This window comes from Acanthochromis polyacanthus, chromosome 19 (genome assembly GCF_021347895.1).
Source record: "Acanthochromis polyacanthus isolate Apoly-LR-REF ecotype Palm Island chromosome 19, KAUST_Apoly_ChrSc, whole genome shotgun sequence".
Taxonomy (NCBI): domain Eukaryota; kingdom Metazoa; phylum Chordata; class Actinopteri; family Pomacentridae; genus Acanthochromis; species Acanthochromis polyacanthus.
Window position 1 is genome coordinate 14,927,617 of NC_067131.1, and position 27,511 is coordinate 14,955,127.

Here is a 27,511-nt window from a genome sequence, read left to right on the forward strand (position 1 = left end):
CTTGCAGACTGGGAACCTGCCAGAAGTCTGTGCCTGGGAAAAAGCACCCTTCGATATGCTTAAACCGGCTGTGATCACTTCGGCACAGCCGGCGGCCGCCAATCCCAGCAGCAGCTGTGTGCAATATTCCCATGGTGGTGACCAATCAGGACTCCTGTCATCAGAACAGACTTAACAATCAATTCATTTCTGCTGACAGTCTGAAGCCCGGGGCAAGAGTGTTGTTGAAGGAACAGCAATCTAACCTTCAAGTTTGAGTGTAAAAAAAGATACCCGTGGTCGTGGGTGATTGAAGACGCTGAAATAGCATCGCACCTTTGCAGTCTATTTGCCATGACTCATATTTTTATCTCCTGCAGCTTTAACACAGAATGCGAAGACAGTGTTGGATTCTTTTCCGATAGCAAATCAATGAATAATTACTTTGTTCTCCTCTGCGATGATGACAGCAAGCATTTATGGTGCACAGAAGCAGACAGGACTCATAATGTATGGATGCCTGCAGACAAAAGAAAGAAGTGTGTGACAGGATCATGTGTCTTGTTGGTGAGACAAAAGCTTCCTCTTCATGTTCAGAAAGGAATTATGGATGGAGGCGAGAGGGGTTTCTCCATAACAAATGTAGACGTATGTAAAAAAGAACGCATAATCGTTTCTTACCGCAGCATCCTGTAAATACAGAACTGTAGGAGTGTGTGTGCGCTTCTAAGGACCTCATGTTTGCAGCCGTATTCCCCTAAGAAGTCTGTGTTTATGCATGCAGAAATGCAAGAAAATGATATCCGCTGATCACATTGTACTTTCAAGTGAGGTGGCCTTGACTGTCAAGAGCTCTCTGGATGAAAACTGTGACGACTGCAGGGGGGAAAAAACAATGTGCCAGGGCATGGAGGAAACGCTACTAAATGGAAGGAGACATTCCAATGTGACTAATCCGGCTGTCCAGTCAACCAGCTCGCCTTCAGCTCACAGTAAAAGAAAAAAACAACAACACAAAAGGCTCCCGACAAAGAAGGTTGTCTTCATTTGTTTTGTTGTTGTCTTTTTTTGTCCGGAGGTATTCATCACTAGTTAAAAATAGTTTGCTCATGTTGCAAATCGAGAGATGAAAGAGTGGGGGAAAAAAAAGGCACTTCGGGGAGAGACAAGGCTTTCCAGGCTAATTGTGGTAGCTTCTCATACATAGTATATCAGCTCGCACAGTGCTGTGTCTGTAGACTTTGTGCCAGCAGGAACAGGCTCTGTGGGCAGCTGCGAGGAAATGAACTGTGTCTAAAAGGAAAACATGGGAGAGTCTGTACCCAGTGTTTCTTTTAGAAGTGACATGTAAGAAACTGCGAATGCACTTCTGTCATAAGGTGTTCTTGTATCTTGAGGCAAAGTGCGGCGATATCACAGTATGGCTGGGAAACCTCGCTGTGAACAGTTGTAACCAGTCCGCTATTTCTCTGTGTCTTTTTGAACATGATCTCAAAGCAGACTCGCTGAGGAAGACATTGTTTGTGCTGTGTGACGTTCAAAGTGTGATGTATTATCTTACATAATTTCCTCTCTGTTCCCATTTTGGAAAACCATTAAAACCTAATGAACCCCTCGTAACGGTTGCTCTCCAGACTATAAATTCCTTTTTAAATTATTATGACGCAAACAGAGTCATTCCCAGGAGTGCAGGCAGCTGAACAGCACAAGATATGAAGCCATTTCGTGGAAGAAGAGACAGCAGAAGGTGAAGATGTGAAATTATGGTCAAAAGAGACAACAGTTCTAACTGGTTTCTCCTAAGTGGGGAAAAAAATACTTCCCTCGGATTAGAGCAAGAATGTTTAAAGCATGTGTAATTGCAGTCACCAAATACATGACATTTTCAACCCAAAATAACCCAATTAGATCAATTTTTTTCATTTTGAATGTCTTCTTCAGTCAAGTTGCAGTAAAGTCTCCTGTGGTTTTGATGTATCGCACAGAAAAAAACACCTTTCTTCCCTTGCTGCTGTGCGTTGCCGTAAGTGTGAGCAACCTGCTGTGGCAAAAGAATTCATGTTGCTCCTGTTGGTGCTCCGCTTCTGCATAACTGGAAATGACAGGGCCATTTCAGTTTACTATCCCAAAGTGCACTTCCATCCCCATTTTCTGATTTTTTTTTTTTCAATCAGTGCAGCACAGTTTGTGCAGAACTACACAATTTGCTTTGTTGCATGTGATCATGCAAGTACTGCACAAACAGTCCTGGTTTTCTCACAGATCTGCGACAAGGCGTGATTATTACATGGCTTTATTCTCGTGACCTAATTGTCAGACTAACAGCTGCGAATAAATGTTCATTTCGGTCCAGTATTTTCATGCATTTCGTCCCAGGAGACGTGCACAGGACTCGCTCCTACCCTGATTTTAAGGATGAATAATATGAGAGGAAAGGGGTCTCAGGATATGTGAGTCATGCATGCCCAGAATATGACCTTTCGTATTATAATAATCAGACTTCTTTTATAATGGCTGGTATCGTTGAAAAGCTTCCTTATTCATGAGATGTACCAGCAGAAAAAATCTCAAATAATAATTTGTGAATAATTGTACATCTCAAAGCACACCTTCAAAGTGTTTTACCATAAGCAGATTAAAACACAAGCAAAATTTAAAAAAAATAAAAGCTGTGAAATCTAAAGGCACAAAAACAGTCACATGAGCTAAAATGTTCAAACAAAACAAAAGTAATATGACTGGAAAGCAGTTTTTCAAAGTGGTATTTTTAAAGTGATTTGCAGCCCTGATCTCCTTAATCTAACACCTAACGGCCCTGACTGCATATGCTCTATTATCTTTGTTCGTCTGTATCTCGGAGCAACAAGGGATGACACATTGTGTGAGCCACAGATTTCATGAAGCAGGAAGGGAAGTAGGGTAAAAAGAGATTTTGATGAGTATCTTGGAGTGAGACAGTTCAGGCTTGCCTGCATTCAGTTGATTGAAAATGGTATGAAATTAATGCTAGGCTAAATATCCATCCATTTTCGTCCACATATTCGGGGTCAGGACACAGTGGTGGCAGGCTAAACAGGTCATGCCAGATGTTCCTCTAATAGGCAATTCAATCCAATTTCCTACAAGGGGAATCTTAAGGGTTCCTAGGTCAGAGGAGATATGTAATCCCTCTTCTGAGTTTTGGGTCTACCCCGAGTCTCCTTCCAGTTGGACATACCAAGAAAACCTCCAAAAAGGTGGGCAGGAGGCATCCTGATCTTGTCTCCTTTAGATGCCAAGGAGGAGCAATTCTACTTCAAACGCCCCCCCGGGTGTCCGAAACTCATGTTAGCCGCATGTATTCACAATCCCATTCTTTTGATCACTACCCAGAGCTCAGGACCACAGGTGAGGGTTGGAACAAGGACAATCAAGAGGTTCTCCTTCTGGTTCAGCTCCCTTTTCACCACATCAGTTCAGTGCAATGCCCACATTACTGCTGAGACGTTAGAGTCTCATGCTGCTTTTTACTGTCACTCGTGAGCAAGATCCCGAGACACATAAACGCTGTCACTTGGGGATGCAACTCAACCTCAACCCAGAGTGAGCAATCCACTAGTTTCAGTTTCAGGCAGAGAGCCATGGCCTCTCACTTGGCGGATTCTCATCCTAGCTGCTTTACACTTGATTGCAAACCTTTCCAGTGTGCACTGAAAGTCACTGCCTGGTGAAGCCAACAGAACCACATCATCTGCAAAAAGCAAAGAGGAGACTCTGAGGTTCCCAAGCCGCACAATAAACAATGACAATAAAAAGAAACAAGCTAGATATCCATTATTTTGTTGCATTTGTTGAAAGTCTGTTTCGAGGCAATTTATGTATTCTGAGCCTCAGGGTTCACAAGGGTCCTTAGCCCATAATTTGTGGACAGTATACATTCCAAGTACACTGACTACGCATGCACTGGAAAAACAAATGCTGCTAAAAACAAATGTCCATTTAGAAGAGGAACTGTATGACGAGTTCTTGGTCATTCATATTAAAAGACTTGTACTTGAAGTCTCTCAGACGTGAGACGAGTTGTACATGTTGTCTATCAACAGTGCTGAAATACAGAGGGAAGTTCTCAACTTTCCAGAAATCCTGTGCTTTGGATGCCCACTGTGAACGCACACTTCTGGAAGTTTTACCGATGCGATGCTAAAGCCCAATCTGTATGTAGTCCCATGTGTTTTTGCGTGTGCAATATGAGGTGCACTGTGACCTGCTTTGATATGAGCAGAACAGCCAGAGTGCCTGCAATCTGCAGTAGAAGTCCATGTTGTTCTTTGCATGGAGGAAGTATAAACTGGTCCGAACAATACAGTAAATCAAGAAAGCACTCACAGGCCTGTTGAAAGTCTGTCCAGTCACTGTATTCGCTCCACATGGTTGCATCAGTGGAGCCTTTTGTAAGGCTCAGCAGACACACACACATAGAGCTATCGTGTGATTGTACAAGAATGGCAGCTAAATTGCAGACACATTTTACAGTTTTACTTAAACATCTTACACTGCGAAACAGATAATCTCATTCATTTGTGTATAGTGTATCTTTCAGTGTTCTTCGTGGTCTCCAACCTCCTCCATTTTTGATGTATATGTTTGCCACCTGTCTGTATTGTAGCCTAGCTATGAACAAATGCCGTTTACTGGTATTTGTCTTATATTTGTTAGCTTTGAATGCAGTGTTTTGCAAATTTGGCGATGCAACCTTTTAATGTTTTTTAAGATATTAAGTAATTATTTCGCCAAGGAATGCAGTGGAGTTATGAGACAATCGGTGTGCTTTTGTCTGTTTGTCTGTCTGTCTGTCTGTCTGTCTGTCAGCAAGATCACTCAAAAACAGACTAATGGATTTGGATGAAATTTTCAAGGAAGGTCAAAAATGACACAAGCACTAACTAATTAGATTTTGGAAGTGATGCAGCCTGGATCCACGGATTTGCTAAGGATTTGTGTATCATTGCGAGGTAGCGGTAGCCTAGCCACACCAGACCCATGTTTCTGAAGGCAAAAGGGTCTAGGGCCGTTCGACAGGGAGGGAGGCGGGCTAAAAGGTTGTCTTTCAAATCACTCTGAAGCAATTGGGTAGGTATACAACCAATCAGCGCAACGAATAGGCTGACGTAGTTCCTAGAGCGCTGGCGGATTGCGGCTAAGTCCCATTAGCTTCCTGACCAGTGGAGCCAACTGGTATATTAAGGATTTGCCATATCCCGTCGGCGTAAGTCCAAATACGTCTTTCTTTTCAATGAAACACTTCAGTACGTCCTTTGTTTATCTTTCAAGTTGAATTTTAGCTTCAAATCTTTAAGGGCTGTGGCCAAAGCCGAGTCGAAAGATAACTGTTTATTGTGCGCCGGTTGTTTCTGTCAGAATCGTCACGCCTCTGTCGTCTCTTCTGACCTCCTTCTGACTCTATACTTCATGGTGATTCGTCCGGCCAGTTTTAGGAGAATCCAGCCTCGAGCCTTACGGAGGGTAACTAGACCCACCCTGGCAGAGAATTAAATTCGTTGCCGTGGGTTGTCTAGCGCGGCTAGGCTAAGGTAGCGGCACAGCATCATGACAACAAGTGAGAGTTAGGTCAGCTGTCTGTTCATGATCACATGATTGCGATCCTACTGCAAGTTGACCGCTGCAGACTTATCGGGACTTATCCATCTGAAATCATACAACAAATAACTGACTAAATTGTGAGAGTGTTTCCGAGTCCTATCAATTCCACTACATATTTAGGTCACGTAATTCGGTATCCATACATAACGTACACATGTATAACACACGCCTGTGCTCAACACAAGGTCATTTTTTATTAAAGATTTCATCGGAAATTATTTAGAGACCTTTGCGGAGTACTGCGCTCTCTGAATACTTCTTTTGTTTTAATGTGCTGCAATCCTCTTCCCACCAAGGTTTTCTTCTGCTGTGCTCTGTGCACATTCTTGTGTTTTGAAGGTGTGGCTTTGGAGGGAGACATGAAGGGAAATAGTGGGATTTTTTTCTTCTTCAGGCTTTTAAAATCCATTTTATGCTCACTGGGCTCTACAATCCTGCATACCATAGTTTTAAGACAACCAGTATGCTGTAATTATTTTTAAACCGAGTTTATGGAAAAGCAAGTTTTAAATACAGTTGGTATTACAATGAGTGATTTAAATCAGCTTTGTTCATCTAATTTAACCAAGTGGGATATCTAAAAAAAAGGTCAGAAACTGGTTTGTAGCAGATCTGTGGTACTTACTTAACACTGAAGTAGTTGACTTTAAATAGGATAGTCTTCCAGTGGTTGTCAGTGTAAAATTTATAGCCAGTGCTGTCAAAAAGTTCAGCTGGGGACAGAGCCCTTTTTCAAATAAAAGGCCTAGCTGGATTTTAGCAAACACACTTATTTAGGTGCACCTCTATGCTACTTTTTTGGCCTACTTTCTTCCATTTTGGAGGACTGATATATCTGTATGGGTGAAAAGTGGGCCAGAACCTTCCCATGAGCCTCCACATGTAGACAGGAATTAGATTTATTACCCAGAATGCCCCACAGGGGACCACTGTCCCATGCCCTGTCTAGGCAGAATCGACGAAACATGGAGAAGAGAGGAGAGAAAAGGAGCAAGACGAAGAGGAGGAGAGGTAACGGCTATTTTGGGTTGCAGCAGACCCCGGAGGGAGAAAGTGAGAACATGTTGAAACGAAGGGTAGATGCAGAGAAAAACAAAAAAAGAGGAATCACGAAGGCAGAGGGTCAGAAAGTTGTTCTAGACATATAACACATGCAGTACAGATAAGCACAGCCTCTTTGCAGGAGGTTTCATTCTCAGCTGTTCTGACTTTTTAGCCCTGAATATGAATTGACGCCCACTCAACCCCAGCTGACAAGCTGCACATGCAGAGTGGTGAAGATTTTAACCAAAGACAGACTGTTTCAAATATAGCAGCCATAATCAATACTTTTATTCCATCAGTGGATTAAAACACTATCTGCTTCTGACCCGAAGCTGCATCCTTAAGCTCATTGCTTTTGTTTTATGGTTCACTTTCACAATGCCATTTGCAGCCACAGCTGGAAGCTGTTTTCAGCAAATATCACACCCACCATGCACTCATATTTAAACAATTTTAGATGCAATTTGCTGATATTCATACTAATATATGATTTTTTCCAATTTTATTTTAATCAGTCCTCACCATTGGCATTGGGGGTTTCTCCTTTAAAGTAGCAGCAAATATCTGTAAAATAATGATCACTTGGATACTTTTAATTAGTATTATCAATTTTACATTCGCAAAGATAAATAAAAAATACATATCATCTGTGAAAATGTAAATGTTTTGTGTGGGTATAATTTACAGTTTAATTTAGTTTTTTGAACGCACTGAAATGAAATGCTTGAATTTTTTTTTTGACATAGTTTTGTGTAATTTGACAAAACAAAAGTGTAATTACCTTTTTTGCAGTGCTCACATCAAACAGCAGGCAGATATTTGCTGACTGTCTGGTGAACATAATGAAGCATTTAGCAGTTCTAAAACTATACGTTTCCTTTTAACAGTTGGTGGAGACCAAAACAGAGTAAATAGAGAATGAACATTGGGCATTCATTTATCAGACAGCCAGAATGAAGACACTAAATCAATGCTAATGTGGCTCTCTTTCTGTTAGATGGCAACTGTTCGCTGTTAGTTATCATGTTTGCTGGATAATAATAAATCATTGTTTTGTTCACAGCTTGTTTCAGCTTTTCCCAAGCGGCTAAATAATCTGTTATTATTGGTCTGAATAGCAATGTGAGCAGACAAAAAGGATGGGAATTATTCTGTGTGGACTTTTCAGTCAGCCTTTGAGTATTTCATAAATTCTGCATCTAATTTGGATGTTATTTGACAACTTGGATGATTGACTTTGTGAGAGATGCTGAGAAATGTCACACAGTATACAACAGAAGAGAGTACACAAATGTTCAATATCATTTAAATGTCAGGTAGCTCAAAGCTGTGTCTCTTCTCCTTTATTCTTTATTTGTGTAGAATTTAAAACTAACAGCTTAAATGTACAATGTTAGAAACTAAGTGCAACAAAAGTCAGTGCACCTTTCATTACTGGGATTAAAATCTTTTAATTTTTCAGTCCTTTGTCTGCCCACTGTTGTTCATGTTTCTGGAGATGTTCTACCTCTCTTTTTAAAATACCCCCAAAGCTGTTCTGTTCGATTCAAGTCAAGCTACATACTTGACCAGGTCACCAGGTTCACTTTTTGCTTCTTTTAAAAACTTTGTGTGATTTTGGCAGCATGTTTTGGCTCATCATCATGCTGGAATATTCCTGTTCTGCCAAGCTTTCGGAGGCTGGAAGTCATCTTACCAGTCAGTATCTTCATATATTCACAGACATTCATGGTTCCATCTGGTAATGGTCATCTCCCCAACATGTTTTGCGCTCATGCAGCCCCACATCATCACACTCCCATGTCAGTGCTTCACTGTCAGGACTATGCATTCACTCTGATTGCTCTGACCAGGTTTATCTCAAACATACTAAACACGTCTGGGCCAAACAAATTCATCAAAGAATGTACTTCCAAACTTTTCTCAGGCTGACGAGCAAGCAAGGATTTTATTTTATTTTTTATTCAGTCCATTGAGGTAGATGTTATGCAGTGCCCTTCACATTATTTGAGCTGTCACAGCCGCAACTGAATTTCAACTAATTTGTATTAAGTCACATGTCTTCCTGTTCCCTTTTACATCTCTGTGAGGCTCACAGGGATGTATTACATTTCCTGATGATCACATCCTTTGTAACTGGAAATCACAGGTGTGATCAGTTTTGTTTCAGTGATTGCAGGTTTTCTAACTCACGCATCAGTAACCACAAATGTATTCACCTTTGTTACACTGAGTTTCTACTCAGAAACCTGTATTTTAGTATTTGTTTTTGACCATTCAGATGAAATAATACTCTCTTTGTAGATATAATACAATTATTACAAGATGATGCAATTTTGAATTATTTGACATTCAAGGGATTCTAAAGTGATATTACAAAGGTTTGTAATCACTTCTGTTGTATGTAGTGAATCAGATATTTAGATATTTAACAAAAACCCAAGGTTGTTGCTAGAGGTACGGACCCGTACCCGTAGCCTATGGACTACGGATACGGCACTTGCCATTTGCCAATCAGATATGAGAGATCTGGTCATGTGACTCCCGGTAGACGCTAGCGGTACGGACCCGTAGCATCGGTACTACAGGTACGGACCCTAAACCTAACCCTAACACTAACCCTAACCTTAACCTTTGCTTACCTTTCAACAGTTTGCAGTGGTTAGCAGCTTCTTGAGTCGCGAGACTCACGTACGGATCCGTATCTGTCTGGCAAATGGAAAGTGCCGGTACGGGTCCGTATCTGTAGACACTACCAAAACTCAATCCACATTAGTTCAGTGTTATTATAAAGTATGGATGGTAATTTTTCATCATCATGTCTGCTATTCAACACCATTCCTGACACCTAAACTTGTGCTCAGTTTCATGTCCGTCCTCTCATTCATCAGCTATTGATAATCCATCTGCAGGCTCCACCTTGTAATTTACTGAAATGGAGTGATGGATGGCATCAAAAGGGCAATTTAGAGTCAGGAATCAAAGATGAATCTTGTGTACGTGTCAGTGTTGTAAACACATCAAAACAGGCTGAAAAGACATAGTATAATGGATTAATTTAACTTCATCCAATTATTTAAAATTGATAGGTTTAAACTGTAACTGACAAAAAGGTGCATATATGAATGGGTAGCGACTTCTGTTAAGTTAATATCATCCATACTGATATACATTTTTTCTATTCATGCCAATTAAAGATTGTATGTCTTGTTCTCTTGCAACAAATTATATGTCTACATAGTTACAATAATTCCCTTGCATGTTTGCTGTGTCTATTGTAAACACAGAAGAGCTGCTTGTCACCTTGTGATGGGCAGCCTTTGTTGACACAACTCATTGACAGCTTCTCTGGAAAATGCTGAAAGGCTGAAAGCAGCTCATGGCTCCTCTGTTTGTTCTTGCGATCACCGACGGACTCATTCCACAGTCACTCCAAGTCCTCACCAGCCGCTGTACAAAGCATCAGTAACAGATGGTTAGCGCATATTTGTGTACATACAGCACATATGTAGGTCAGGTGCGCCACAGTCGCCGGTTGCCATGGGAACTGGGTATCAAACATGACTGCAATCTCTCGGAGAAATCGACTTGTGGCCGAGCTCCCCGCTCTCGCACCTCTTATCCCCTCTCAGCAGTTAACCCTTTCGGATTATCCTGCAGATTACGTGGGGAAATATTCATCGGAGAAAGTTAACATTATCAAAAGAAGCTCAGGCTGAGGGCTTTCTCTGCACTTTACATCAATAATCCAACTCACATCTGGCCATCCAACTGCACACTCCGCTACCATTAACCTAAATTTACTGTTAAAAAACCCCTAATCCCACAGTCTGACCTGGAATATCATCTCCGCCTCACACTTCGCTCACAAATGCCTGTACATGACCTTGGCCATTCAGGGACAACACAAAGGGATTCTCCCTGCCTGTCTCTGCCTGACTCCCCTCATCACACACACACACATACACACAAACATGCACCGTGTATGGTACGGGCACGTGATTGGATGCAGTGAGCTGGTGATGCATGTTGAATGCTGATGAGGTTCTTTGGGTGCTTTCTTGAAAAAAAAGAAAGAGGAGAAGCTGTAGAAAGCTTCCTCTGTGCCTGCAAGACAGAGAGGAAGGGAAATAGAGAGGGAGAGAGAAAAAGAGGGGGAGAGAAAACAGACCTTCCCACATTATTCATCAATGTCACACCCTGCCCTCACCTCCTGGTTAGCCCGAACACGTGTATGGAGTAACATATCGACACATATAGGTGGAAAGACTTTGTCGCCCTAACACGTGACGCTCTGTGATGCATAGCTGCCCTTTCTTATCGCGTAATTCATTTGCGTGGAGCCTCCGACAACAGTAGCATGTCAACACTCCGGTTAATACGGCCCCATCTCCGTCACATTGTCCCCTGCCTTCCTGCTGTGGATGTGTACACAAGCTCGCTTTTGTCCTCCCAGTGTCCCAGTTTTTATGTCTGTCCAGGCTAATGAGGTGAAAAATTAGCTTGAGGCACACCAGGGAAGCTTTTAGGGTCAGCGGCATGCAAAGCAATTTTTGGTGTGAGACAGCTGCAGATAAGGCAGAGTGAATAAATTTATCAGTGTGCAATGGTCGGCTATGTCATGCCGGGCTACTGAGGTAAAGGTCATTTGAAGTAGCAAGTTGAGAAAAGTTTATTTCAAAGACAAACTTGATGCTATTTCATATTTTTATGTCAATAAAACCGACGTAACCAACAGCCTGAACTGAATAATTCCTCTTACACAGACTTAAAAAGCAGAATTAGAGAATAAATCATGACAAACATATAAACATCATGTGGCCTGGATAAACAAAGAGACTCTGACCTCATTAAAATAACCATAAAGCGCCCAAATGCCATACTGCTGTCACATTTTCTTCACTGTTTGACTGGCACTCTGCTAATTACATCATCTCATTGTGCCTCTTCCTGTGCAGCGGTTTAATGTGCCACCGACTGTTTATCTCAATGAGGCAGCCTGATGAATGAATGTTCACATAACAGCAGTGGATGAAAACACACATTCCACGCACTATTTTTACTCATTCCCACACGAAGACGTATGCTGCGGTAAACGCTCTCGAACAAACGATGGTGTATTAATCTTCAGCTGAAAATAGTCCCTGAAAATGCTCCAGTTTGTCCCGTTTGAGTAGCAATGGCAAAAACATGCACTAAGCAGTTGTTTTAGGAAATGATCAAAGTGAAACTATACCTTTATCAGGCAAAACATTAAAAACCACTGACACGTGAAGAGGAATCAGGTTGTTATGGTTCATCGCAAACCTTGGATTCTGCCATTCATGCGGATGTTCTCTTGGCATGTGACGCTCACCTCCTTATGGAAACAGCTCTCTGCGAGCAGAACAATGCTCTTTGCCTCACTCCAAAAACTGCTCAGGAACACTTTAAAGAACATTAGAAACAGTTCAAGGCATTGAGCTGACATGCACACTCCACATCTGGAGCCAGGGCCGGCCGCTGGCATAAACACTCTATGCCATTGTTTATAGCCATATCCACGAGAGGGGGCCACACCACAATAAGTGTGTGATTCGCATTTTGTCCCTGTCTTTATTCCAATAAAACATAAATCTGTTAATGCTGTTAATCATGTGCATGTGTGTTTTAACCCAATTACTAGCTGTGCACGTGATTTGGTAGTTGCCCTGTGCATGTTTTGGGGCCACAAAAAAAATCTTGCTTAGGGCCACCAAAGTCCTAGGGCCGGCCCTGTCTGGAGCACCAGAACAAGCTCCAACCACTTCGGTCGAACCAAAGGACCCAGAAGATCATCTGTCTCCATCTCAGTGCCAGAGACCTCCAGAGCTCCTGTGTCCATGAACTGATGGGTCGAAGTTGTTTTGGTAGCATGAAAGGAACCTTGATAACATGAGGCAGGTTTTAATGTTGTGACTACTCGTTGTGGGGCTGCACAGTGGCTTGCCTTGCAGTTAGAAGATCCCAAGTGGGATCTTTCTGCCTGGAGTTTGCAAGTTCTCCCTATTCATGTGTGGGTTTTTTCTAAATTGCCCATAGGTGTGAGTGTGAGTGGGATTGTTTGTCTCTATATGTAGCCCTGTGATAGACTGGTGTCCTGCCTTCACTCTGTCAGCTGATATAGACTCCAACCCTGATTACCCTAACGAGGATTAGGATAACCAAATTTACCAATTTATATATCGGCAGACAAATGCATAAATTTAGAACTTTCCTTATTTGTAATGCCACAAGATATCTGTGAACTGATTCTAACATTACTATACAAACAGGACAATGGGGTTATGTACTTGGGGTACTTCATTGGGAGAACATTTCTGTATTGAAACTCCTCAGTTTCCCTAAATGGAAAATGAAACTCACAATGCATTGCAATTGACAGATATTACACATTGTTAGAGGGATTTATTGACATAAGAGAAGCATACATTATCATTAAATATCCTGGAGCCTCCAGGAAAATGAACTCCATCGCTCCATCGATGAGCTACAAAACCTGCAAGTTTTAATAAATCTACCGTGCCCTTGAGCATAAAATGGAAATCCCTGCTTCTCTTTAATGCTAAATTCATCTCCTGCTCAACCACTATTCTTTTATCTGGTGAGACGATTTAATAAGATTGTGATTTATAGAGACTTCTCTAAGAAACCATACAGTAAATGTGCTGAAGATCAAATGTAAAAACAAGGAGATAGAAGGTTTTGAAATGACAACAATGATTTATATATTTGATTCATGCAAGAGTCCCTCGGGTCAATCAGTCTGCATCCAAACAAAACTTCATGCTCGAGCATCCGCGGAAACGTTCTAACATTCTAGCTCTGCAGTGTAATATGCATTACTTTCAGCTGTAGGTGGTCTTCCATGTGGAGTTTGGGGCCGGATGTTCTGTGGTTTTTATTTGACCGTGCTCACTCTGGTATTTAATCTGTCTAGAAGTTGGTCCCATGCTCCCAGTGGGTGAAAATATCCTCCCAGGCGAGCTACCCCTGCTGCTGCTACCGCTGCTGCTGCTGCTGAAATCCGCCTGATAATTGAGTCAGGGATGATGCTGGCTGCTTTCTCTTCCAACAAAATGACTCAACACACACATCAAATCGCTGTCAGACTCTTCACTGTGATCAAATAAGTGACATGACAGCACATTCGTCTGAGATAAAATGTGCATCCTGCTTGTATTATGCTGAATTGGACACATTTTTTTTGCACCGCTGGCATGCAGATTTGGATTGCTTTGTATTTTCCTGATAAATAATACAGTAAATCAACAAAAACACTGGGCTCAGGGTCTCTAAAGGAAGCCAGAAACAGCTGTTTGAGACAGAAAAGGGAGCATTATTAAATGTATTACACTGAATTGGACTCATAAAGGTGCGTAATTGTTAATTAATAGCCTGCCAGTGGAGGTTGAGGTCAGTTCACCTTCTCCTCTGATACCTGTTAGTATTAAATGAAACTCCAGTTGACTCACTAATGAGTCTTGTGGACAGAAGAGTCTAATATTAATCACGTTAATTAGGTTAATCTCCTTTGTTACATATCATAACACAGCATAGCATCTTTCCATGTCATCCGTGGGGAAGAGTATTTTCCAGCACAAGCAGGGACCAGTGATGAATCAGATGCCATGACATCTAAGTAGTGACTCATCAAAACAAACCAGCCAAATAAATTAAATGTACCTTGTCGACTCCTCAAATAGCGGGCGGCATTTTGACAGGAATTCAATTGCTCACGCTGCAGAGCCGACGTCATATACACGGCAAAGGCAAAATGTGCACATCATTAACATTTCAACTGACCTTTTTCTGTGTCAGAATGCACCCGCTCTCATTAAAAGGCCCGACAAATACACAATCAAGCGCCACACGTGCACCAAAAACATCAGGTTTGAATTAAAATCACCTATAAACAGCTTCACTTCAAGCAGCCACAGACATTAAAGGTGTTTTTGCTTCTTTTCCTCCAACTGACACTTTCATTCGGAGAGCGGTGCATCACATCAGACACACTCCCAGGCTTATATGGCCATCTTGTGGTGCTGAGAGGAATTAAAGCCGGTCACACAATTCCATAAAAACTGTCAAAAGCACTTCAGTGTTTTATTACAAAGGCTTTTAAGGCTTATCTGGGTTATTTCAGAGAGGCTGGTTGTTTATGATGAGGTGCTAAAATAACAGAAACCGGTAACGCAGAAATCTACAGTGTCATGAAGTTTAGTGACTATGCAAAATATCACACATTTCTAAAGTGTGATATATGACATCCTCCTCTGATACCTCTTCCTTTTAGCAGGTGGATATTACAAGATTATAATGTGCCTTCTCTTCACACTGAAACACCTTCCCTCTCCTCGTCCTTCCTAAATAATGTAGGGTGGCTAATCTCATGTGAAGATCAATATGCTGGCCTCGGTGTGAAATTATTTATAGAAACACATTAATTGGTTTTGTGATTTTTTTTCAAACCTCTAATATCTCCTCCAGCACACGATAAGACTGGGTTTAGAAACATTAATATACACCTTTGCCCAAAAATGTGTATCGGTCGACATGATCTCCTTCACCTGAGGCCACAACAGTTCAGATATACATAATATCTGATCTTTTTTAAATGAATTTCCAGCTACAGAAATCAGCTGGAGCACTAGTTTGAATAATTTCAATATGATGATTATGAGTACGTCAATTTTGATGTTACAACATTCATATTTTATATACTACTAATAATAAGAAGAATCAGAATCATAGCAATAATAATAATAATAATAATATTGTTTCAGTTTTTTGTTTCTTTGTGAAGCAGTTTATAACAGAGATTATTATTACTATTACTATTATTATTATTATTATTATCGTCATCATCATCATCTTTGTTGTTATTGATTACATTATTTCATTTTTTCATTTATTTATGTATTTATTTATGTATTTAGCCTGATATTTTTGTCTATTTTATCTGACTTTGACAACTTTTTACTATCCTTTTTTGCTAATTTTTTGATTGTTTTATTCTTTTCATCCTGTTTTTTCTTTCTAAGGAACTTTCCAGTGTTGTATGAAAAGTTCAATACAAATAAAATCTTTAAAAAAGTCACAGATTTCCTCAACATGAGGTCATTTTAACTTTAATTAACAGAAATTCCACAAAAAGAAACACAAATGTCCCCAAACATAAATAGTTCATTAAATAGTTTTTAAATTTGCTGCATGACTAAACAATACAAAAATCCGATCTTGCATCATCCTGTTCCAGATGACGAGAAGCAGAAATGGAGCTTCTGGCAGATAAAACCAACAAATAGTTTTCATTGGGGTCCCTGAAACTAGTATTTTTGGTTTCATTTGAAACTAAATGAATTCACTGGAAACTCAAAGACAACACGTCAGATAAATCCCAGGATACCAGAAGTTTAAACTAGTATTTTAGGCTTGCTGATGTGTGGTGATACACCGAAACATTTGTTACACATTCCTAGAATTCTCAGCAGAAACATAAATCAGAGTCTTTGGAATATTTACTCTTTCCAGGAAATGTATTAGCAGCCTTGATTACATTTGTCTGTTTTTAAAAATATTCATATTCCTGAAATCATTGTAATTTTTTCCCAGTTGTGACCTCATTGTACTTAATGATGCTCTTATTTTAGCATATTTACTTTCTGTGTCCATATGAGTAACAATAATTTTTTATTAGAACCGAAGCATGGTTAGATTTGTACTGTATACATAGTAACAAAAAACAAATCTTTGCTGTAACATTGAGTGACACAAAATTGAGATTGGCTTTCATTTGAATTTAGTTCTATGTATATGAAAAACACTCATAAGGAGATATTTTTATGTAGCCATTCATAAGCTATACATGCTAAGTTATATATCCAAAAGTGCATTAACAGTAGCCTAGCCACGCTACACTCATGTTTCTGACGGCACAAGGGTCTAGGGAAGCTCGACAGGGAGGGAGGCGGGCTAAAAGGTTGTCTATCAAATCCCTCTGCAGCAATTGGGTAGGTATACAACCAATCAACGCAACGAATAGGCTGACGTAGTTCCTAGAGCAACGGCGGATTGTGGCTAAGTCCCGTTAGCTTCCCAACCAGCGGAGCCGCAGAGCCAACTGGTATATTACGGATTTGCCATATCCCGTCGGCATAAGTCCCAATACATCTTTCTTCTCAATGAAACACTTCAGTGCCGTCCTTTGTTTATCTTTCAAGTTGAATTTTAGCTTCAAATCTTTAAGGGCTGTGGCCAAAGCCGAGTTGAAAGATAACTGTTTATTGTGCGTTGGTTGTTTCTGTCAGAAACGTCGCGCCTCTGTCGTCACTTCGTTATGCCCGCCTTCTGACTCTACACTTCATGGTGATTGGTCCGGCCAGTTTTAGGAGAATCCACCCTCGAGCCTTATGGAGGGTAATTAGACCCACCCTGGCAGAGAATTAAATTCGTTGCCGTGGGTTGTCTAGTGCGGCTAGGCTACATTAACAGTACAACAACTATCCTTTTAGCTTTTTTTCTGAACATATACAGTTCTTTTTGCCACAACACTAAAACTGCCTGCCTAATACTGCATCGGTCCTCTTAGTGCCATGGTGTCCTCACAGGACTTTGGTGGGTGTTCTTTGACGTTCGTCAGCAGGGCCTTTGGGTCCAGTGTGTTGTAGGGTAGGGTGTAAGTGGAAGCTTAATCACAAACTAATCTTTTACCTCCTTTTTATGATGCATCATTGTCCTGCTGGCGGAAGAACCTGCTGGTGGGGAGTGCTGTTGCCACAGAGGGGTGTACTTAGGTGGGTGTCAAAATAACATGAATGCCAGAAAACCGAGGTTTTGTAAAAAGCTTGATTAATGTTATTCACTTTACCTGCCAGCAGTTTTAATGTTGTGTCTGATTGGTCTATAATTTTATATGCAAATAGTAACTATGTTACACACGTGGACAAAATTGTTGGTACCCCTCAGTTAAAGAAGGAAAAACCCACAATTCTCACTGAAATCACTTGAAGCTCACAAAAGTAACAATAAATAAAAATTTATTGAAAATTAAATAATCAAAAACAGCCATTACTTTTGAATTGTTGATTAACATAATTATTTAAAAAAACAAACTAATGAAACAGGCCTGGACAAAAATGATGGTACCTCTATAAAAGATTGAAAACTATTTGACCAGAGTGACATGATTAACTCAGGTGTGTCATTTAATTGACATCACAGGTGTTTCCAAACTCATAATCAGTCAGTCTGCCTATTTAAAGGGAGACAAGTAGTCACCCTGCTGTTTGGTGAAAAGGTGTGTACCACACTGAACATGGACAACAGAAAGCGAAGGAGAGAATTGTCCCAGGACATCCGAAAAAAAACTTATAGACAAACATCTTAAAGGTAAAGGCTATAAGACCATCTCTAAACAGCTTGAAGTTCCTGTGACAACAGTGGCTCATATTATTCAGAAGTTCAAGACCCACGGGACAGTAGCCAACCTCCCTGGACGTGGCCGCAAGAGGAAAATTGATGACAAATTGAAGAGACGGACAGTTCGAATTGTATCCAAAGAGCCCAGAGCAACCTCCAAAGAAATTAAAGGTGAACTCCAAGGCCAAGGTACATCAGTGTCAGATCGCACCATTCGTCGTTGTTTGAGCCAAAGTGGACTTCATGGGAGACGACCAAGGAGGACACCACTGCTGAAAAAAGTCATAAAAAAGCCAGACTGGAATTTGCAAAAATGCATGTTGACAAGCCACAAAGCTTCTGGGAGAATGTCCTTTGGACAGATGAGACCAAACTGGAGCTTTTTGGTAAGGCACATCAACTCTATGTTCATAGACTCAAAAACCAAGCATACGAAGAAAAGAACACTGTCCCTACGGTGAAACATGGAGGAGGCTCAGTAATGTTTTGGGGCTGCTTTGCTGCATCTGGCACAGGGTGTCTTGAAAGTGTGCAAGGTACGATGAAATCTGAAGACTATCAAGGCATTCTGGAGAGAAATGTGCTGCCTAGTGTCAGAAAGCTTGGTCTCAGTCGCAGGTCATGGGTCTTCCAACAGGACAACGATCCAAAACACACAGCCAAAAACACCCAAGAATGGCTGAGAGAAAAGCGTTGGACTATTCTAAAGTGGCCTTCTATGAGCCCAGATCTGAATCCCATTGAACATATGTGGAAGGAGCTGAAACATGCCATTTGGAGAAGACACCCATCAAACCTGAGACAACTGGAGCTGTTTGCTCATGAGGAGTGGGCCAAAATACCTGTTGACAGCTGCAGAACGCTCATTGACAAATACAGAAATCGTTTAATTGCAGTGATTGCCTCAAAAGGTTGTGCAACAAAATATTAAGTTATGGGTACCATCATTTTTGTCCAGCCCTATTTCATTAGTTTGTTTTTTTAAATAATTATGTTAATCAACAATTCAAAAGTGATGGCTGATTTTGATTATTTAATTTTCAATAAATTTTTATTTATTGCTACTTTTGTGAGTTTCAAGTGATTTCAGTGAGAATTGTGGGTTTTTCCTTCTTTAACTGAGGGGTACCAACAATTTTGTCCACGTGTGTATGTACGAATAGCTTGAAATGAAACCAGTTTGTACTAAGAAGTAAAGATCAATTGCATCATGACTGTAAAATTGAAGTTTAAAGCTGCTCTAAATGGGTTGTTTTGCTCTGAAAATGCTTTTTTTTTCCAGGAAGAACACACTGCCTTAAGCTGAAACTGCATACTTTATCATTTTACTTTAAGCGCTACAGTTGCTCTCAAGTATTTTTTATGCAGTACACACACAGTTGGGGTGTGTCACTTCACCAGACTTTGACTGTCTCAGTCTGCAGTGTGAAATGAGCTGTCATTTGTTTGTGCACTGTTGGAGGCTTATACTTGTTTATACTTGTGCAGACACCACAACATATGTGACGGTGCAGTGCATTGTGGGCCAGAATGACGAGAAAAGCAGTCTGACTGGCACACAACAGCATTCAACAGGATTTAGTTGGACATCCTGGTGTTTTTGGCAAACTGCACTTGACTTACAACGCATAAAATGAATTATTTTTCTGGCTTACTGTATTATATAGTAGTATGGGTACAGGAGTGGACGCCTGTGTCTGTAATTGACAGTCAGTTTCAGCTGGAAGCTTATTGGTCAGATAGGTGTGAGGTAGCACCACATCCTCGAAATTCTCACCCTTTGCTTCAGAGTCTGCTCAAACAAACAAACGAGCTGTTTCAAGTCATCTTGTATGAGGGCATTCACGGGGTTTGACAAAAATCAGGCCTTTTCAAGCTAAGAAATGCTGTTTAAATGCACAAAAAACAGCTACATATTCTTCCTCTGTTCTAAAGCTAAGAGGTCAAAATGGTGGAAGCAGTCATCTTTAGATTTTAATAGCTTTTAACCTCAGAGTTTATAACAAGCACGAAACACACACAGAAAGAAAAAAGATTTTCGACATAGGGGACCTTTAACGCATCACCTCAAGAGTCGAGAAACTCCAAAACGTTTGGTGCACAAATGGTTCAATTTAACCCTTTTCTAACCTTAGCAGTTGAAGTCAGAATTGTAGTTATTGCATTACTGGTTTCTATACCAGCTCAGTGTAGGATCCTTTAATCTGCACCGCTGTAGAGCCTCTGAGTTTGTTAATCTGTGATCAAATTATGTTTGAAGTAAAGGGAATTTAAAGAAATAACGGAGCTCTGGAACGCAGAGAGTAAATGACACTTATTTTCAGTCAGACGGGGAGTCCTGTGTTTTATGTTGTGTTATGTAGCTTTTTTCTTTACATCAGACAAGAAAAACTGTTGCTTGTGTGGTTGATATATTTGCTTTGTTTAACTGACAAGCAGTTAACAAGTGTGGCCTCTGGAGGTCAGGGGCCCTGTGACCTGTTGGGCTCAGTTGATCAGGTTTTATTGGTAAAAGTTTTGCAAATATGCAAGTTACCTGTTCAGATATTGATATGGATCACAGAATAAACGTTAGGAATTAGTTTAAATATATTTAAAGGTATAGTAAGAGAAAAGCTACAGGATGAGAAGCTGTAACCTGTAGCTGGGCGTGTCTTCAGCTCTCATTGAAGTGTTAAAGGGAACCAGCTCCTCTCTGAAGTGGGGTCAGGGGCCCCCTTCAGGTCTTTGAAGGCGTCTTGGGGATGAACCAAGGCAAGAAAGAGAAATTAACACTTCTTTTTTTAACTGTAAAAGCTGCACAGTGATCGGCTGTGAGGATAAGTTTACTTTTTATTCCTGCAGCGCTGCTTTCTCAGCTGTGGATGTCTGAATGGTGGAAAAAAAGAAGAAGGAGGAGGAAGAGAGAGAGAGAGGGAGAGGGAGAGAGCTTCCCCTGGCAGCTTGATCCCCCTCAGCCAGTCTGACCGCCCACAGTCCGGGGGGAGAGAAAGTGCTGCTTTGTGAATGACGGGAGCGGCGGAGGACACAAAACCAAAGTTTAGCGCTCACATTTCCGACGATTCTCCATCCAAGCGGAGGAAGTTTTGGACGCAGCGAGCCTCGGAGCCACCTGGCCGAGGAGCAGCGAGCGAAACCCGGTAAGACACGACAGATTTCCTCGGAGCCTGTGTGATAGAAAGCAGATTGACAGTTTTTTTTTCTTTCGACGGAAAGATGCATGAACGGCAGCCCAACCGTGACTGGAATAACTGTGGCGAGATGGGAGATAAACCCGAGGCCAGAATTTAAACTCCATGATCTCTTTAATCATCTTTATGTAGCTGTGATTGTCGTGCAAACTAATCTAACCTCTTTTAGATACATTTTAAAGCTCCTTGCCGTGGAGATCTGGAGTGATTTCGAGATTGCACCGTATGATTGAGGAGATCTTTAAGAAATGGAGCTGCTTTATTTGGGTTTCATCTGCAGCATTTCACCGTTTCATGTAAAGTTTCCATCTGCTCGCCGCTGTGTGTTTCGCAACATTTCGTGAGTCATGCAGCAGACGTGCATTCCCAGTGTCACCATAGACACAAACTGGACTCATAGAAGGCTCATTCATGATGTTAGGAGGTTTCTTCTCATAAGTCTGGTCTACAGGGGGTAAACAGAACTGGACCTCAGTAGCTGTTTTGCTCTAAAATGGAAATACAGCAGTGAGACAAAAGCAGAAACTTTGATTTCATGCTATTAAAAGCAATGCAAAATGTGAATAAAATGCATTTGATTTAGAGATCCACAAGTTATAAGAGCCATCTGTGCCATTTTAACCTGCTGTTACAATACGTCCAGATCTATAGAAATTAAAATCACCTGTCTAATAATGGGTCACCCTCCTGCCACCTACCCAACTCTGACCTATGGGTACATAATAAGGAGGTGCATGACTTTGAGTTATGCACTGAAACACCAAGTCAAATTCCTTGCATGTGAATATCTACTTGGTAATAAAACCTCTCTGATTCTGATGCTAAGGTGGACCTCTGACCTCCTTTATTATCTGGGTTTGGGACATTTCTTTGGGTCTTGTAAGTATTAGAGCCTGACAGATACTGGATTTTGGGGTCAATACTGATTTTAGAGAGCAAGAACTTCTAATATTGCTACAAATGTTGCTTATATTTACTGTTTGCTGGAGTTGTGTTGAAAAAGGTCATTGTTTTTTAACTTTCATCAACAAATAAGCAGCTTTAAGGTAAAGACACCATTTGACTCCGCACCAACATCTGTGTGTCAACATGTGCTGCAGACAATGTTGGAAACAATGTAGTTGGAGCTGGTCTGCGGGACAAACTGTGTGGTGAAACCGTCTCTAAATTACCCCATGCATCTTTCACTGCGTTATCTTCTGTAAAGGAGAGAGCATGCATCGATATATCTCTAAAGGGCCAAAAGTGAGGTGGGATCTCGGTGAATCACGTTGGGATTTGGGGAGTTTGGACCTGTCATCGATGCCTTGGGCTTTTTATCATGTTCCTCAAACCGTTCTTGAGCAATGTTTTAGGGTGTAGTGGGTGTAGCTGTTTAGTTTATGACTCATGCATAGGACGTCACCATGATCAAAAAATAGACTTGCTTGTGATGTTATGGTTTTTCTCCTCATAAATCTGGTCCACAAGCAGTAAACAAAATTATTGTGAGGAAGCTTTTTATACAACATTGTTGTTTTTTTTGTTATGTTGCCCTTTAATTAAAATCCCTGTAATATTTGAGTTTCTGCTCAGGAATCCAAATAAAACATTGAGTTTGTTGCATTTACTATGTGCGCTGCCTTGAGATGACATATGGAATGAACTGTATTGGAGCTATATGAATAAAAATGACCTGAATTGATTATCTTTGTTTTACTGAGATGCAACTGGTTGTCTTTTTGCAGAAGCTCCTGTCGAGGCATTTCAGAGAAGCTGTAAATCATGATGGTGAGTTTGGCCTGCGTTGTCTCTCTCAGCCTGGTGTTGGTGGTCAGTGGTGACCCCTGCCTCATCATCAGTGAGATCAACGCTGACAACCCCCGACTGGACACCACTGAGTTTGTGGAGCTGTATCACACCAGTGGAAAGCGGGCCTCGCTGGAGGGCTACACCCTTGTGTTCTATAATGGAAATGGAAACATCGCCTACAAGGTGCTGGACCTGAAGGGCTACAGCACAGATGACCGTGGTTTCTTCCTGGTGGGCTCAGTGGACATGCTGCCCAAACCGGCCATCCTCCTGCCTCCAAACACCGTCCAGAATGGCCCCGACGCCATCGTCCTCTACCACACATCTGCTGCCCGCTACAATGAGAAGATGAACGTCACGGCTGTCGGGTTGGTCGACGCTGTCGTCTACATGACTCGCCGCACTGGAGGTGCAGAGTTCCTCGCTGAAACTCTGACACCCGGTGAGCCAGCATTCGTTGAGGATGAAACGACGCTTGAAGGCGACGAGTCGATAGAGAGGTGCCTGCTGTCTGAAGATCGCTGGGGCTTTCAGGTGTCTTCGCCGTCCCCAGGTCAAAGAAACAACTGCACCCCGCCCGCTGCTGCTGCCACCAGTCCTGTTATTACTGAGCTGAAGCTGGGTGGAGGGCAGGTGGACGGATTTGTGGAACTGACAGAAGCTCCGGCTGCAAGTCCTCTGGTGTTGGTGGTGTGGGATGGGAAAACCGACAGGGTGAGTGTCGGAGTGGACGTGGATGTGGAAAGCTCCAGGAATGGACTGATCTCCGTGACCATAGAGAAGAACTACATGAAAGGTCTGTCTCTGGATAGTGCTTTTTATAGTCCATGGAAGCTGGCTTTCTTAGGTTTCACATGTGGAAACTTGCAGAGCGTCAGCATATTTTGAGAAACTTTCCTTCATTCACGGATTCGTTTCACTGTAAATTCTTTGTTCCTGTTCTGTTTTCTTAGGAGATGAGTCAGGAGCAGTGGCCATTTACAGCGGCAGAGCTGCAGACTTCCCCGTTGGCAGTCCACTGAGTCAGATACAGCCTCTAGACGCATTTGTGTTTGCCGGACCTGGAAACAAGCCGAGTGCCAACCTCACCGAGACTCTCATCCCTGGCAGGCAGCCGTACCAGCTGAGCAACAGGCAAGGCCTTTTGATAATCGCCAATAAGAATCATTTCCGGTTTGCTGCTGCTCCGAATGTGTTTTTGCTGTGACTGTCAGAATTGTGCAGTAGCTGTTTTTGATGCCGCAGTTGCGACATCGAGTTTCACTGAGTGGGAGGAGAGGGTCGGCTTGTGACCACTGTTCCTCTTTGCCTTCCTGTGCCATCACAGCAGAGCAGCAGTGAGACGTGGACGCTTACTCACACTGACTCAGACAATGATATTTGCACTTATATTTGACCACCGAGTTTAATAAGCACGTCCGTGATGAAAAACTGACCACGTTTCACAGCTGTTATAGCTCCGTGAGGCTCAAGCGCAATAGATCTTGTAGCAAAAATGTGAACAGCAACATTGCTCATGATCAAAACATGCTGAAGGTTTGCACTTGCAACACTTAGCGTGTTCACAGTATTAGTTTAGTGTGTTCACATGCCAACATTTCATAATTAATAGGAAACACGAAGCACAGCTGAGACTGATGGAAATATCATGAGATTTGCAGGTATTTGTTCAATAAGCAAAGTATTAGGCAAAGGGAAATTTGGACCTAAAGGAGCACAAGAGGACTAAAAAAGCTTTTACGGTTTATTGTCTGGACATTACTTCCAGATAATAAAGCAAATAATGTGAACCTGCTCGGGGCACCAGCTTATGGGCTGGAGCCATTCCAGTAGCATGGCAGTAATTAGTTTCTTAGGTCATATTATTAAATAGCATCAAGATGTAAATTTGTTTGCCTACAGTCCAAAATATGGCCCCATCATTTGACACTATCCAAAGAGGTGAACTACAAAGCAAGTTCAACATGGCCGGGCTTTCAAAACTTGTCAGAGATATTGGGTTTCACAACGGTGGTAATCAACTTTCTTTGTTAACCACGTTTTTTTCCCCCAAGGCTCTGTGTGCTCTCTTATAAAAGGAGGTGTTTGATGAGTCATTTGACTCTTTTCTGCACACAATGGACCAACCCAATGCTGCATACTTTAGTCAAGATGACCGCATTGTTATACTGGAGAGCAGGGAGGAATATCTAAATTTATCGCAGTAAAAAGCAAAACTGTAGCTGCGGATGATGCAAGGGAGGGATGCTGGTGGGAAATTTTTGATGGTGTATGTTTACTTCAGGTCTGACACTGTACCATTATGAAGGATATGAAGAAATCACTTCAGTTTTTGGACAAATCAGAATGATTTATTGTTGCCGATTGAATATCCCGAGTGATAAATACTGATAGACTAATCAGTGTTCTATTAGCTGCTACCAGCAGTGTAAAACAGACCTGGCAGCAAATCAGAACCAAGCATAAAACCACATTTGTGCACTTTCTGCATTACCAACTGAATCCATGTAGGTTCCTGTTGCAACACAATACATGAAGTTTGTTTACTGTAACTGCAAGGCTTTGTACAGGTATAATATAATGTATTCCCTGTATCACTTAGAAAGAAAATCATGGCTGCAAGAAGTGGTGAAAGCAAGACTTAGAATAGAAGTAGATCAGAAATTGATATTAAAGTTTTCATGAGTTGTTTATGCAGCTCAAAAAAAATCTCAAAGTTAGAAATCCAACGGCTTTTAAAAATTCAAAATCTGATGAATCTTTGTTTCCGTAAAGATGCTTCTCACTGCTGATTTAAATCTCAAACTCTGACCAGGTTTTGCAGGTTACCTGTGCAGCATCAGTTACCGCAGATCTTAAACTGGAGTCGCTCTTTGTGACATTGAAAACTCTGACTACCTCACTAACCCATTCATCTGACTTTGTAGAACACCCTTCAGATGTAATGTGATATTTGTTAAGAATAAGAGCCGTTTGAAAGCTGCGGTTTGTTAATGATTTCATTATTTCATCAGTTTGAGAGAAGGAGGCTTCTATCTCAGCCGCTGTGGTGTGGCTACGTGGCCCAGAGATCCTGGCATCTTCTGGGAGGCTCCACAGACTCCAGGCCTCCCAAACCAGTGCCCCTGGCCCAAGATCTGTCCTCACAGTATTGGTAAGTGCTTCAGTGTGCTTCATGAATTAAGATTCAGCTTTTAATTCGGCAAAGAACAGCCTAAAAATCCATTTTAGTCTCACTTTCCTGTTTACCCAAGCCAGTTGATGCATGCCAGCACCAAACATATCTCCAACTCTTTGGATTTTACAGTAGTCAGGAGGAGAACAGGTGGAGTTATACCTGATTGCCTGAATTGGATGTTCCAACTCCAAGCAGCTTTACCGGAAAGCAAATGACTGGTCATTAGAACTTTTGTGCTGTGAAATTAAAATATTTCTCATCTAAATACATTTGACCCACACATACATCATGCTATTAAAATTGCATCGTATTACTTTAGGTCTGCCAACACGCCCAGCTTTGCCTTCATTAGAAATTCCATAAATTAACGTTTTTATTCTTGTGCCATTTGCTTTCTCCTTGAGGAGTTTTTAAGATGAGATGAGATAAAACTTTGTTAATCCCAAAGGAAATTCTTGTGCCAGATATTGATCATAAAAAAAACAAATGACATAAGATAAGAAATGTAGTGGCTAATAAGTAGGAAAACAATAACATATGAATACAGTAGTACAATACTGAAATAACAAAAGACATGTTTTTACTTTTCATTCTCAGGCAGTATTGGAATGAGCTCATTTCTTTTTTTATTACAGTTTATAATTTGGTGAATATGTGTGGCATGAGGAGCTAAATGTCTGCAAACACGGATACCTTCAAATAGATGTTTGTTTCTTCTTCTTCTTAGAGAAGTAGTTCTCAGAATGACGCACTTCCTTTTGCTATTTTTCATGATAAAATGCAGACAATATGTTGACCTTGGGGAAGTTACAGATTTCCTCATTCACCAATCAGGGATAAAATAGCTACAACTCTGGAACAAGTATTACTAATTGAAGAACTGAGAGTTGGTTGAAGATGTTGCTCCAAGAAGGAACTGCTTTTAGGAGAATGAACAGTGAAAGTGTGTTGCTGTAGAAATGAGTTGTGTTTTCATCAGCGCTGAGGACGATGGAAACCTGTCGGCTTGTTTTCAGTCCCTTGAATAAATATGCAAAATGTTTAATTAAGAAAAACTTTAGGTTGCTGCTGAATTTATATGAATTAAGTCATATAAATAAGACTGTATATTGTAACTCTAACATGAGCAAAATTAAATTCTTGCTGAGATAAACCTCCAGAAGAGCTAATAAATGGACCATGTAGGTAGAATGTTTTCTCAGTGTTTTTTTTCAAGGGCAAGCAATAAACTAGAACCTCCAGATCTGTA

The 27,511-nt window shown here is 41.2% G+C and overlaps 1 protein-coding gene across 4 annotated transcripts in view; it reads left to right on the plus strand.

Annotated features, from left to right (window-relative positions):
- The first annotated feature begins 21,015 nt into the window (after positions 1-21,015).
- Positions 21,016-27,511, plus strand: part of si:ch211-183d21.1 (uncharacterized) — a 28,037-nt gene continuing 21,541 nt past the window's right edge. The window contains exons 1-4 of one of the 4 annotated variants that reach the window (XM_022190858.2): positions 21,016-21,242; positions 23,021-23,880; positions 24,038-24,218; positions 26,099-26,238. In XM_022190858.2, coding sequence (XP_022046550.1) covers positions 23,058-23,880; positions 24,038-24,218; positions 26,099-26,238 — 1,144 coding nt within the window. In that variant the 5' untranslated portion in view covers positions 21,016-21,242; positions 23,021-23,057. The remainder of the gene's footprint in view (positions 21,243-23,020; positions 23,881-24,037; positions 24,219-26,098; positions 26,239-27,511) is intronic. The other 3 variants (XM_022190857.2, XM_022190856.2, XM_022190855.2) reach the window with 3 other exon arrangements.